We start from the raw sequence: 13,824 nt of genomic DNA on the forward strand, positions 1-13,824 counted from the left end.
TCATTATTTTTGTTTTCTTTGTTTAGCAGTAATTTTACCTTTGGACTTTCTTCTTTAACTTTCCTTAGTACTTTTTCTAAGTCCATGATGTTTCTGGTATTATAGTGTCATCTGCACATCTTAGATTGTTGATGTTCCTTCCTCCTAGTAGCCTAACTGATACTAGTATTGTTCTATTTCTTTTTGTCGTTGCTCTTTAGAAGTTCATTTGGCATTCACATATAAAAAGTATTTTACATGACCCATTTGAATTTGGAATTCTGAGTACCAGGCTAAACCATTTACATCAAAAACAGGTCTATTAGCATGGATACCTTAAATCTACCTCATCATAAGAACAAGAATGCAGATTAAAGATATCCAAGCTGCATTCTGCATTCTTATTACCTCAATGATACATTTTGAAGTCAGTTGCCTTCTGACTATTAAATAAATATTTGAACTTTAGAGTTAATGAATTAAGTATGAAGTAGAAAAAACACTGTAACAATATTTTCAGTAGGACACACTGGAAACTTTTACTCATGTTTGACCTATTTAAGAATGTTATTGGTCTTAATCTCCCGTAGTTCAACACAATAACATCTACTAATCATCAGTCTTCCTGAACAGATGCAAATTCTTGTGTCCATGTAAGGTCAGAAGTAGTTGTAGAGCACCAATGGTGATTTATAAGTACACTTTCTTAGTCATAGAAGGTACACTGAAGCCTGCTATGCCACAGTCCAGTAGATTTCTCCTACAGATTTATGTGGATGTTCCCTAGACCATGACCAGACTTATGTTTTAAAACTGTTCTTTCCAGATCACCATCACCTGCAGTTTTATATCTGTAAACAGATACGCCATTAACACAAGTTTATTAGTGATTCTGATGGAGATGGTGGCTGCCCACAAAAATCCCGAAAGCACCTTGGTAAGAGTTTTGTAAGGCAGTTTACACAATCCTGGCCTCTATGGATTGCTTACCTTTTGAGTGGGCACTTAGCCACTTCTTAGTCCACATCATCTAGTTCAATTAGCAAAAGTAAAATGGTTTTTTTTAAAAAATGCCCCTGAATCCTAATGTAAGTGTTATTGTATGTTAGGATTCCATATAAACAATAAAGATGATAGATGTGTACCCAAGGTTCATCTGAACCAGAAATGTCCTAGAAGTGGAGCAGACAAAGTGTGGCCCATGGTCACATGCCGTTCTGCAAGGGAGGTTTTGTAGCCCCCAGGGGTCAATTTTTTGGGGTTTCACTGCAGAATGCCCAAATATACTCTAGGAGTGTGTGGAGGGGCATTTCCACCACAGTTGGGACCCCTAGGGGCAAGGTGACCAGATGTCATAACTGCAAAGGAGGACAGGGCACCACAAAATGTAGGACATTCGAGAAAAATGTATGACATTACAAAATAAAAGCAGAAAAAAACTAATACAAATATAAATTCATGTTTCTTAGTCCTGCTCAAAATGAAGGACATTTGGGAATTCCTCCTGAACAGAAGGCTGAAATACAGGAGGGCATAAAAAACCCCAAAATGTTCACTGAGGTGGGGAATTATTTCCACATTTTGACTAATTGAGGTCCAGGAGAGCCCTTTGTTTGAACCCCAAAACTCAGTGAAAATGCCCTACACTACCTAGAGGTAAAAAACCCCGCAATAGTAGGTATGCCTTCGAAGGTCTGCTGGGGGCTAATGCATCCCCTAGCCTTCCGCAGTGGCCCACCCCTGTCCAAGAGCAACAAGTATCACACTTTGTTTAGCAAGCAGACTGTTCAGCATGTAAACCTAGTTCATTTTCTAAACTCCACCATGTTAATAAGTGGATAGGCAACCACTGCTTGAGTCTTCATATGAAGATGTGGTTGTATGAATATAAATTTAGATAGAAACTGCAGTAGTTACACAAATGTCAAGGGACTGTAGTATTCTGTTAGCTCAAGGTCAACCTGGAGTTGTCTAACAAAGACAAATCAATTAATTGTTGTAGTCCAAACACTAGCACTAAAAAGAGATCTGAGGGAGAATGTTTATCTTCACCACTTAAGTTTCATTATCAGAAGTTTACATTAGTGTTTCAACAGAACTGTGAAACAATTATAGATATTAGACCTACAATTCTCACCCTAGTTCTTCTTTTAAATAAATTAAGTGCATTTTTTCAATTAGATTATCAGCAGTTTAATTCATTTTAATTTCAGGTGGATTCCACCCATATTTACAAAACAAGTTTATTTAAGCACAATACAAAAAAAAAACAACCCTAAAAGATACAAAGTACATGTTTCCAAAGCCTTGAGCACTGATCATGCCTAACAAGGCTAAAACGACACAGTATCATCAGTATCTCTCTCACCAAAATACTGCAAAAAGATAGCAGGATTACTAGCATAGAACTGATCCAGCAACTTCTTTCGTTCTTTGGCAGAGAGATTAGAATCCTCATCAATTGTTTTTAGCAGAGAGACAAGTTCCTTTCTCGTAGCCTTCTTTGCACTGTTGTGATACTCGCTTTCATTAAGCCGTTGGCAGAAAGTATATCCTAAAGTAAACACATGAAAAATAATTCACAGAAGCCTAGTAGTAATTCTTATTATTTCTACAGAACTTTTCCTAAGTGCTCACACTGCCTTGCCATTCAGCACAGACCAACACACAGATTAACATGCAAATCACTTCTTTCTAACCAAAAGTCACACAGTGTATATATACCCCACTCATTTCCATGCCACCATTCTCTGAAGCTGCCAGCCACAGATGCTGGCAAAACGTCAGGAAAAAACTCTTCTAGAACATGGCCACATAGCCTGAAAAACCCACAAAAAACTATTAATGCCAGCTGTGAAAGCCTTTGACTTCACATTGTTCACACTGCATTCACATGTTCACAACCTGTGTGGTAACCCACAAAAGGGAAGGGCCATTACTACTACTGAAAGATTATGGCCAAAGGCGATTTATCTTGCCTAAGGTCCAGCCTATTGGCTTCATGACTGAAGACACATCAAGATCGGGGTTTTCCAGCTTATGGTATATCTTTGACCAACTCAAAAATCTGATTCCAAGTCCAGAACAAGGTGATCTTCAGTTCATAATTATGGCCTGCCATTGTTCCTGCCACTGGCATTAAACTGCTGCAATTCTCTACAGCGTATGGTGCACCATGGAGCAGGAGAGTAGACAGACCATCCCCTTCTGGAATGGAATATGGAAAAGTGGGCATTTACTGCTGCCAATTTCTGATGGTGTAGTTCTGGAGACAGTATCAGTAGCAAATGAGGGAGGGCACCAGAGCCCCCAAATATGCACAAGGGAGTTATGTAGCCTGCACAGCATACTGTCCAAGGATAGCAATGCCAAACCCTCTCTGAGGAAACTTGCCAAGGTTTGCGTTAGGGTTGCTGTAAGTTGGAAACAACATATATATTTAATAAAATATACTCCTCTATACAGTAGTCCCTCGGGTTACGAAATTAATTCGTTCCGCTGCTCCGTTCGTAACCCGAGTAATTTCGCAACCCGAAAAGGCTTTCCGTTAGCGCTGGAAAGCCGCTAGCCGCGCTTTGCGGTTTGAATTTCGCGCCGAAAAAAAATATCGTAACCCGAAAAAAATATCGTAACCCGGAACAGTTTTTTCCAATGTAACTTTTTCGTATCCTGGAAATTTCGTAATGCGATCAATTCGTATCCCGGGGCACCACTGTATATTTTATTAATTAACAGAATCATGTTTGATGGACCCAATGCATCACCAACCAAACCTCTGTACTACTGAAATTTCATTAGCACCATAGTTATATGTACAGTGGTACCTCGGGATACGAAATACCCAGGTTATGAAATTTTCGGGATACGAAAAAATCCCATAGGGAATTATTGTTTCGGGTTACGAATGTTTTTTCGGGTTACGAAAAAACTTTTGGTGCTTTTTTCGGCTTTTTCGCACGGAATCGCGGCTTTTCCCCATTAGCGCCTATGGCAATTCGGCTTACGAAGGCTTTTCGGGTTACGAAAGCGGCCGCGGAACGAATTACTTTCGTAACCCGAGGCACCACTGTATTATTGGTTAATTCCATTTATCCTCTTACGCTAAGTTTGTGTCTGTATAAACATTGAAGATATTTAACAGTCAAAATATACGTGAAATTTATTTATGGATCATTTATATGTTTCATATCCTCAGTGGATTATGCCCAAAGTGGGCCAATATAAAGCATCAGCTGATTCCCAAAATTAATGAGAGACTGTAAATAATGGTTACCTGTATTGAGGCTGGAATCTTTCCCTTCCTGTATGGCTACAAGCTTATCACTAACCATTTTGTGCAGTGTTCCTGGAATCTGGAATGAAGAAAAACATGTCAATAATTGATTTCAGTCAACTGCAGCTTAATAATTACTGAACAACAAGCTGAGGGAGAGGGGAGATTTTCAGGTACATACCTTTAAGACATCTTTTTGGTAGTCTACCAAAAACAAAATCAGAAGGTCTGTTTTTCCTTTAGATAAATTTCTATTGTCAACTATAGCTCTAGAGAAAGTTCTTTTCACAACCATCCGGTTGTCACTCTACAAAAGGAAGGCAGCGAATAAAAAAGTTAGCACTGGGATTCCCAGTTCATTCACTGCATCTACTCAACATACACCCTTCATTTTCAAACACAGATGTTATCTAGTTGTCAGTTAACAATTTGATTTTTAAGACCACAGTAAGCCACAGATGTCATTTGGATTTAAGTGCTTCTAAACATTAAGTAAGGCAAATTGATTTCATTTTCGGGGAACATTTGCAAAAGAACAATAAGGTTCCCTTCCAACCTAATCTTTGATAGTATAAGAGTCACTCTAGTATGCATGAGAAATGCACACTGTGCCCCCCCCCCCGCCTTCAGCCTTGCTCTTCTTCAGGAGAGCTCAAGAAATCATGGCATGGTTTCCCACCCCACCATTAACAAGAGATAAAGGAAGGCGCCATGAGGTGATGGCATCCATGTCACTAAAAGCAGCATTAGAAATCTGCCCACTTGGCACCGAAAGCCCCTCCCATAGCCAAGAAGCATTCAATGCCTCTTCCCCTCGTCAAGTGATCGTACTTGCCTCTGTTTGCAGTTTAAGCTCAGAATTCTGAGCTATAACAGCCATGAAATAAAGAAGCCTCCTGAATTCCTCTCTTGTTGAACTATCTAGTAACTTCAAGTAGAGCTGAATTGCTTCCAGAGCTTGATCAGTCTTTCCATTAACTGGAAGAAGCAAAATAAGACAAAAAATATATGATGCAGTTTATGAGGAACACAAACGTTACATTGCTTTTCTGCTGAAATACCAACTATTACACCACCACAAACTTGTAAAGTTGGGTAGTAAAACACACTGTTACCGTTAAGCTCCAGAATGTACATTTTAAAAGAAAAGTTTTCACTCCATAAATTGATTACAAGAAAATAGTTGCTGCTTGCTGATGAATGTAGCTAGTCATCTAGAAATCTGAACTAGATGGCTACTGAAGGCAGCCTTTCCACTCCTCTCTTTTGAACAGATCATACACAGACTCCCACTTCTTCTTCTTTTACTATAAAGATGAATAGACTTTTCTTCTGTGGTGGTTACTTATTTAGAATGAATTTATATTTGATATATAAAATTTTTGCCCTGTACATCTTGTACTAAAGGAAAAACAGTGGTGGCATAGATCCAACCTCCACTGAGCATCTTATATGAAGATTGGGATCAGTTTAGGATAAGATATTTCATGCCTCCTAGGATTAGAATACTGCTTCTTTGGCTCCTTAATGGAAAGGATGAAAACAAAAGTGTCAAACCAGTGGAAAAGGAAGTACTTTTTCAGACAGAGACTTGATCAATGAGGGCTTTTGCTACAAACCTACGACAAGATGTAGTGGTGGCCACCAACCTGAATGGCTTTAAGGGGGGGGGGGAGAAATTTGCACAATGTTGTGGTTTGAGATGCAATGGTTTGAAGGTAACACTGGATTCTGGAGACCAATATTTGTATCTCAGTTTGGAGACTGAAACCCACTTGCTGACCCAAGGCAAGTCACATACTCTTATTGCCTCAGAGGATGGCAATGGAAAACTCCTTCTGAATAAATCTTGCCAAGAAACCTTTGTAATAGGGTAGCCATAAACTGGAAATGACTTGAAGGTGCACAACAAGAAATTCAGAGAGGGAAGGGCTAGCAGTTGCTGCTAGTAATGATGGATATGTACTATCAGTATTAGTACAGGTCTTAATACTATTTGGTAGAAACTACGAGCACGAACAGCTTGTCCTGATTTCACATAGACATGTGGCATGGAAACAGGCTGCCAGACTAGATAGCCTTTTGTCTTCTTCAGGATGGCGTTACATTCTTGAGGTTGCCTGAGGATACAATAAGAGGCAACAAATGGCTCTGCTGCTCTTCCTTGTCTTGGTCAATAAAGAAAGTATTTGGATGGCTCACTATCTGCATTAGTTTGAATCTTGCTAGCCATCTTAGTGAATTCACTACGTTAGGCCCCATTCCCACTGGGCAAAAAAAGCGGCTTATTTCACTGTGATTCTGACTCGGATTCTGACTTGAATCTGACCCATTGTTCCCATTAAGAATGGGTGCAAACATATCCGGGTTTTTTTTATCTGTTTTCATTCCCATTGGTATTATCCCTGTGGTAATTTGAAGCGGGTTATTTTGCTCCCTGTTCGCATTGCCCTTCCGGAACCTCTTTTTTAAAAATCAGCTGTCAATCAAGCATTTAAGCACTTGACGTCACAGCCAATCAGTCGCTTAGGCTCTTTTCCCCTCTGGAAAAGGGAGAAGGGAGCCTCTATTTGTCCTAAAAGGTTGCAGGGGGAGTATTGTGTTTATTGCGTTTGGAACTCGATGTAGCACGATCGCCTTAGCCTGCTTCCCAATCCACAGGGGGAAAGGCTATGCGAATGGAAGAAAATGGCGCTGGCGATGCAGAAAGAGAACAAAGAGGGTGACACCCCCAGGCCAGCCCCTTGAGTGCTGCTCCTCTCATCTCCAGGTTCCCGAATCAGATACCCTTTCGTTTCCATTCATTTGCCCCGAATCAGACTAGGGAGGCACAGGAAAACTTGCTAAAAAGCCACTGTTTTTTTAAACCGGTTTATCGACCTATAATTTGGGTTTTTCAGGATAATTCAATTCAGATTCGAATTCCAATGGGAACGATATCGGAGCAATGCGGGTCGAATGCGCGCTCAAATGGAAATGATGCACCCATGATTTGCGTCCTGATCCGCGTTATAGGACAGTGGGAATGGGGCCTTTGTGTACCAGTAGTTAACTGCACTACTTTGGCTTCAATTTAGTGCTCTAATTTATAGCAGCCTGGCTATATATCAGATATAGAAAGTGCTGGTGAAGATGGGATTATTGGCGGGTTAGGGGGCTAGCACATGAAAGGCAAGGGGCAATTTTATCCCTGTACCACTATCCCCTAGCACAGAATCATAGAGGTGGAGGAGACCACAAGAGCCATCCAGTCCTTCCATGGAGGAACTCACAATCAAAACAAATCCCCCCCCCCAAAGTTTGCAAGCTCCAGAGATCCTCTCTGACGAAATGGAAAGGAGGTCATGTCACTTTCAGTTTCCTCCTCATCATCATCTTTATTTCTATCCCAGCTTTTCCCCAATTCGGGACTCTGAGGCAGCTTACAATTTTTAAAAAAGATAATTAAAAATCTAGAAGATATAAAATAATTTTTGGCAAATATTTTGGTATTTTCAAGACTCTGGAATTGCGGGGCCAGCAAAAGCCAAGCCACCATATTTTCAGGTGGCTTTCTTGGCATTCTGGATAGTTTGGAAACAAAACAAACAAAACAAAACTTTTTGGGGGGGTTGGAGAGTCAGGAGGCATCCCGAGGGCTTCAAATGGCTACAATATAAAGTCATCCCTTCATATCTGCAAGGGTTCTGTTCCAGATGCCTCCCCCCCCCCCATGGATGCCAAATATCTCAGGACCTCCAGTTCCAGTATATTCAACTGCAGTGCAACATGCAGGTGACCGTGTTTCACGGCTACACGCACACACTGCCATTGAGGAGAAATGTGTAAGGCCATCTGCAGATGCTCCAATCCACGGATGGCAAGCCCACCAATATAGAGGGTTGACTGTACAGAGACAGAGCGAGATCCAGGAGCTGTACTGTTCCTATTCCTGCTTCAAAAGGTAGCCTAAAAGTATTTTAAAATAAAATTTCTTCTGTGACTATTTCCTGCTGTGATGAAACTTAATGCTGTTGCAGAAGAATAAAGTATATATATTTATGAATATAAATAAAACCTAGACTTTGGAAAGTGAGTGTAAAAGAAGGGGTAAAATATGCACAGATGCGTTTCCTGCCACAAAGATAAGGGAATAATACATTTGTGAAACCAATACTTGACTAATGTACATGTTCTCATTATATCATTACCAACTAACTTGGCCTGTTTCATTTCTTACTGAAAATATGATGCTTATTTATTCAATGTAAAATAATGATCAGTTCTCATAGATTACTGGCAGGTTATTCATAAGTACAGACACCCCTCCTTTCTTGCGAATTTGAGATCCACGGTCTTCAATATTCATGGAGGGGCGACCTCTGTTATTTTCAATGGGGAGTGCCTCCATGGCGCGTACCTCCACAGCGCCCCCCATTCAAGCCTATGGGCTTCAATATTGGCGAATCTCTGTTTTTGCAGGGTGGTGGTGGTGTCCAGAATGGATTCCACCACGAAAACAGAGGGCCAACTGTATACTTTTCACTCTGCCAAACTATTTTGGTTTTGAATGTTTTCCATTATGAAGGCAACACCGTAGCCATGAACAAGAACAGCACCATGATATAATGGCTCTGCCTGACATGCAAAAAAAGGTAGGCACAGCAACATTAGTATAGGATCTTTGTCAGTATCCACTAACTCAACAAATAAAATTTTGTCAGGAGCATTTGCCCTCCAAAGAACTTTAAGAAACTAGTCCACATATTTTTTTTAGTAGTAATGCTCTGGTCAGTCAAAGCCATCTTTCCATATATTCCATGGAGAATACACAGAGCACAGCTATTGTTAATATTCGCATAATTAATAGATATCTACTTACCTAACAGTTCTGCAATGCCAAGGTGGATATCAGGTGCATGTTTTAAGAGAGGCGCCTTCTTTTGGTTATAGTGTCTTCCGATAGTATCAAACAGCAGCAGTTTCCCTACTTCGACTCTGTTGGGCCCATCAGGTAAATTTCGGCTTACATCAACCACCATCTGATCTGGAAGATACTCCAAGCAATCTACTGCTGCTGATAGCCATTCATCTGTCCTAGAAAAACAAACAAACTGGTACGTTAGTACTTACCTGAGAGACGTCCCTTTCCAGCAGAGAAGGTCCGGGCATCCTGATGTTGGGTAGCTCCGCCTGTAAAGGCTCCTGGAGGCAGGACAAAAATGTAAACAGAGGCCCGGGGCCCGGCCCTGCCTCCATGGGCGGAGCGACCCCCAGAGACCTCAGTCAGTGACCAGCCCAGCGACTGGTTAATCTGGAAAGGCATTGGTGACCAGACTTGGTGTCTAGAAGGCAGAGGCCTGAAGCTCAGAGGAGAAAGAAGGAGAAAGCTGTGTGTCCCGACCCTGACCCTTAGGCGTCTGCAGGTAGACAGGGTGGGAAGGATGCCCGGACCTTCTCTGCTGGAAAGGGACGTCTCTCAGGTAAGTACTAACGTACCATTTCCCAGCAGAGAAGGGTGCCGAGCATCCTGATGTTGGGATTTACAAAAGCTCTGACCCAACCAGGGAGGGGCCTGCTGATGCCTTGGTGGAGTCGGGCACTACTTGTTGAAGAACCCTGCGGCCAAAGGCCGCCTCAGCCGACTGGAAGATGTCGAGCTTGTAGTGTCTGGCAAACGTGGAGGGAGTTTTCCAGGTGGCAGCTCGGCAGATCTCTGCCAGGGGTGCGTTAGTGGAGAAAGCAGCCGAGGTGGATGCACTTCTGGTGGAATGTGCCAAGATGCCGTCTGGCGGGGGTAGGTTCATGACCTTGTAGCATTCGAGGATGCAAAGCTTGATCCATCTTGACAGCGTCGACGATGATACCTTTTTGCCCTTGGATCGCGGTTGGAAGGAGACAAAAAGTGATTCTGACTTTCTGAAGGTCGCAGTCCTCTTGAGGTATATTTTTATGGCTCTGTGCACGTCCAAGGTATGCCAGGCCCTGTCTAACTCACCGGTTGGTCGAGGACAGAAAGTGGGCAAGACGATGTCCTGGGATGAGTGGAAAATCGAATTAACCTTGGGGGTGAAGGTCGGGTCAGGCCTCAATACAATGGAATCAGGTCTAATGATGCAGAGCTCTTTTCTCACCGACAGCGCCCCGATCTCTGATACTCTGCGGGTTGATGTGAGCGCTGTAAGGATGAGCGTCTTGAGGGTGAGGAACTTGAGAGACGCCTCCCTCAGCGGCTCGAATGGCTGTACCGTCAGGGCTAGAAGAATCTTGTGTAGGTCCCAAGACGGGAATCGGTGTCTTGTCGGGGGCGCCCTGTTGGAAACTCCCTTGAGTAATCTCCTAATGTGAGGATGGTGTGATATCGTAGCGGCCTGTTCGTGCGGCAGTATCGAAGTGATTGCCGCCACCTGTCTTTTTATTGTGTTGGGTCGGAGGCCCTGGCCAAAGCCGTCTTGGAGAAATTGGAGTATCGTAGCAACAGAGACTTGAATGAAGTCCTTCTTTTTTCTCTTACACCATCTCTTAAACGCCCTGAAGGTGTACTCATAGATCTTCATGGTGGATGGGCGCCTTGATGCCAGGATGGACTTGATCACCTCAGAGGAGTAGCCGTAACTGGTTAGCATGTCCCTCTCAATTTCCACGCGTGAAGCTGAAGCCAGGTGGGATCTGGGTGATGTATCTGACCCTGGGCCAGTAGGTCTGGTCTGGCTGGAAGGGGAAGACTCTGTATTGACAGGCTGAGAATCTCTGAGAACCAGGGATGTCTCGGCCAGGCTGGAGCTATGAGGATGACCTCCGATTCCGTCCTTCGAATCTTGGACAGAAGGCGTGACAGTAGCGGGACTGGAGGGAAGTCGTATAGGAGGCCCTCTGGCCAGTGGCAGTTTAGGGCGTCAAAGTTTTCTGCCCCCTGGGTCTTGAACCTTGAGAAGAACCTGGGAGTCTTGGCGTTGGCAGGGGACGCAAACAGGTCCAGGATCGGGTGGCCCATCGTCTCTACTATGGACTGGAAGACTTCCGGGTGAAGGCTCCACTCTCCCTGGTCTATGTCGGTCCGACTCAGCCAATCTGCCGTGGTGTTGAGCTGCCCCTGCAGGTGTTCGGCCTCTAGGGACAACAGATTGGCCTCTGCCCACGATAGCAGGGACTGGGCTTCCGTCATGAGAGACCGTGATCTTGTGCCGCCTTGACGGTTTATGTGCGCCTTGGCGGTGATGTTGTCTGTACGTACGAGCACTGACTTGTGACGGATTGACTGGCTGAAGGACTGGAGAGTTAGGCGGATTGCTCGTAGTTCTAGCCAATTGATGCTGTGTGATCGTTCCTCTGGGTTCCACCGTCCCTGGGCCAGGTGTGGTCCGCAGTGTGCCCCCCAGCCCCGAAGGCTGGCATCCGTGGTGATCTGGACTTTTTCGGCCGTCCAAATGGGTCGACCTCTGAAGACTGTTTGGGCTATCCACCACCTGAGGGACTGGCGAACGCTGTTGGGCACCAATATCTTGTGATGGCTCTTCAGCGCAATGGCCTTTTGGTGTGGCAGAAGCAGCCACTGGAGGGGTCTGGCGTGAAACCTCGTCCAAGGTAGGCACTCGATCGCTGCGATCATCAGACCCTGTAGGTGAGCGAGTAACCGGAGGCTGGCACGAGGTGATCGTAGCACCTGCAGTGTTGACCTCCGGATGGACAGGATCCAGTCGGGGGGGAAGGCGGACTGTCCCCGACTTTGTGTCTATTAGGGCTCCTAGGTGGATGATCCTTTGGCTGGGGTGAATGGAGCTCTTCTCCAGATTGATCAGGAAGCCGTGGTCTTCCAGGGACTTGCGTATGGTGGTGGTGTCCTGGATGGCTTGAGTCCTTGAAGGGGCCCTGATCAGGAGGTCGTCCAGGTAAGGGTGAACATGGAGACGTTGAGTCCTCCAGTGGGCGACTAGGGCTACCATGACTTTGGTGAATATTCTGGGCGCCGAAGAAAGCCCTAAGGGGAGGGCCCTGTATTGGAAGTGGCGCCTGCCATATCTGAAGCGTAGGAAACACCGGGAGGATGGGTGAATCAGAATATGAAGATAGGCATCCTGTAGGTCTAGAGAAGAGAGAAAGTCTTTGTGGTGAAGGCTGTCCAGAACGGTTTTGAGGGTTTCCATCCTGAATTTTCTCTTGCGGACAAAGTGGTTGACTGCTCGCAGGTTTAGGATAGCCCTCCAAGTTCCATTTTTCTTTGGTACCAGGAAGAAAGTGGAGTAGCACCCTTGACCTTTTTGAGCGTCTGGCACAGGTTCGATGGCATGAATGGCGAGTAGACGATCGGTGGCTTCCAGCAGGAGGCGATGTTTGTTGGGGTCGCTGGACTTGGGGGAGGGTATGAACGTGTTGGGGGGAGTGCGATGAAACTCTATCTTGTATCCCCTGCGGATGGTGTCGAGGACCCACTTGTCCGTCGTGGATCCCTCCCAAGCCCCTGTGAATCCCTGGAGTCGGCCTCCTACTGGAGGGGCACCGTCATGACTGCTGATTTTTTGGGGTGGATTTGGAGCCTCCTCCTTTGTTGGGGGAGAAGGGAGGACGATTTCGCTTGTTGAACTTGTTGTCACCCCATCTGGGCTTGGTGGACCTGGACTCCCTGGTCTGAGATTGAAAGGGGGAGAAGGATCGTGATGATCGAAAGGAAGATCGGTTCCTGAACTGTCTCTTGTCATCTTTCTTTTTTGACGAGGGCAAGGTTTTCTGGTTCGGGGGATTCGCCAAACAATTTAGTCCCTAAGAAGGGAGTAAAGGCCAAGTTTTGTTTGGATCTAGCGTCCACCTGCCAATTTTTGAGCCATAGCTGTCGCCGCACTGCTAGTGCCGCCGCCTGGGCCCTGGCGCACTGTTGTACACAGTCCAGGGTGCCATCTGCCCCGAGAGTCAACGACTTGGTGATCTTATTGATGGCTTGTCGGATCTTGGTGTCTGTGTGGGGCAGCAGCTCCAGCAACTCCTTGGCCCACTGTAGCGATGCGCGCATCGCTAGAGAGACTGTAGTGGCTGCCCTGATGGCTACCGAAGTGGCTTTGTGTGCTTTCTTCAGTGCCCCCTGGGCCTTTCGGTCCTCAGGGTTTCTAAGCGTGTCCTCGCCATCCCTGATGAAAACTGTCGAAGAAACGAGAGCAGACACCGGGGCATCCACTAGGGGGACCCTGAGACTATCCATGACTCCACGCTGAAGGATGTACTGCTTCCGAATTGCGCTGTGGTTGGGTCTAGAGGCTGCTGGTGTCTTCCATTCGTCCCTCACAATCTGCATGATGTTGAAGGGGCATGGAAGTTCTTGAACCGTGGTGACTGAGACAGGAAAAAGATCTTCTCCCACCCTGGGGAGATCCGAGTCCAGAGCAGGGGCAGATGGGGGTGGCAAGGCGATGCCCAGAGTTTTGATTGTTTTCTTTATCAGTGTTGGATAGTCCTCCGGCTTGAGGAGTCGCGAAGACATGGGAGCGTCACTGGTCGAGTCTCCCTCGTCCTGGGAGAGCTCTCTCTCTTCGGATTCCGAGGCCGCACAGTCTATGCTGGCCGGAGGACCCTCGTCCTCTGAGGAGTGGGGTGAGGAGGATCGA

At 45.2% G+C, this 13,824-nt stretch overlaps 1 protein-coding gene across 2 annotated transcripts in view; it reads right to left on the reverse strand.

The window, feature by feature from the left end:
* Positions 1 to 2,057: 2,057 nt before the first annotated feature.
* DEPDC7 (DEP domain containing 7) overlaps positions 2,058 to 13,824 on the reverse strand; it is a 33,218-nt gene continuing 21,451 nt past the window's right edge. Inside the window, exons 5-9 of one of the 2 annotated variants that reach the window (XM_042446543.1) lie at positions 9,114 to 9,328; positions 5,088 to 5,230; positions 4,434 to 4,559; positions 4,253 to 4,331; positions 2,058 to 2,533 (exon numbers count right to left, since the gene is read on the reverse strand). In XM_042446543.1, coding sequence (XP_042302477.1) covers positions 2,313 to 2,533; positions 4,253 to 4,331; positions 4,434 to 4,559; positions 5,088 to 5,230; positions 9,114 to 9,328 — 784 coding nt within the window. In that variant the 3' untranslated portion in view covers positions 2,058 to 2,312. The remainder of the gene's footprint in view (positions 2,534 to 4,252; positions 4,332 to 4,433; positions 4,560 to 5,087; positions 5,231 to 9,113; positions 9,329 to 13,824) is intronic. The other variant, XM_042446544.1, reaches the window with a different exon arrangement.

Source organism: Sceloporus undulatus, chromosome 1 (assembly GCF_019175285.1).
Source record: "Sceloporus undulatus isolate JIND9_A2432 ecotype Alabama chromosome 1, SceUnd_v1.1, whole genome shotgun sequence".
NCBI classification, from domain to species: domain Eukaryota; kingdom Metazoa; phylum Chordata; class Lepidosauria; order Squamata; family Phrynosomatidae; genus Sceloporus; species Sceloporus undulatus.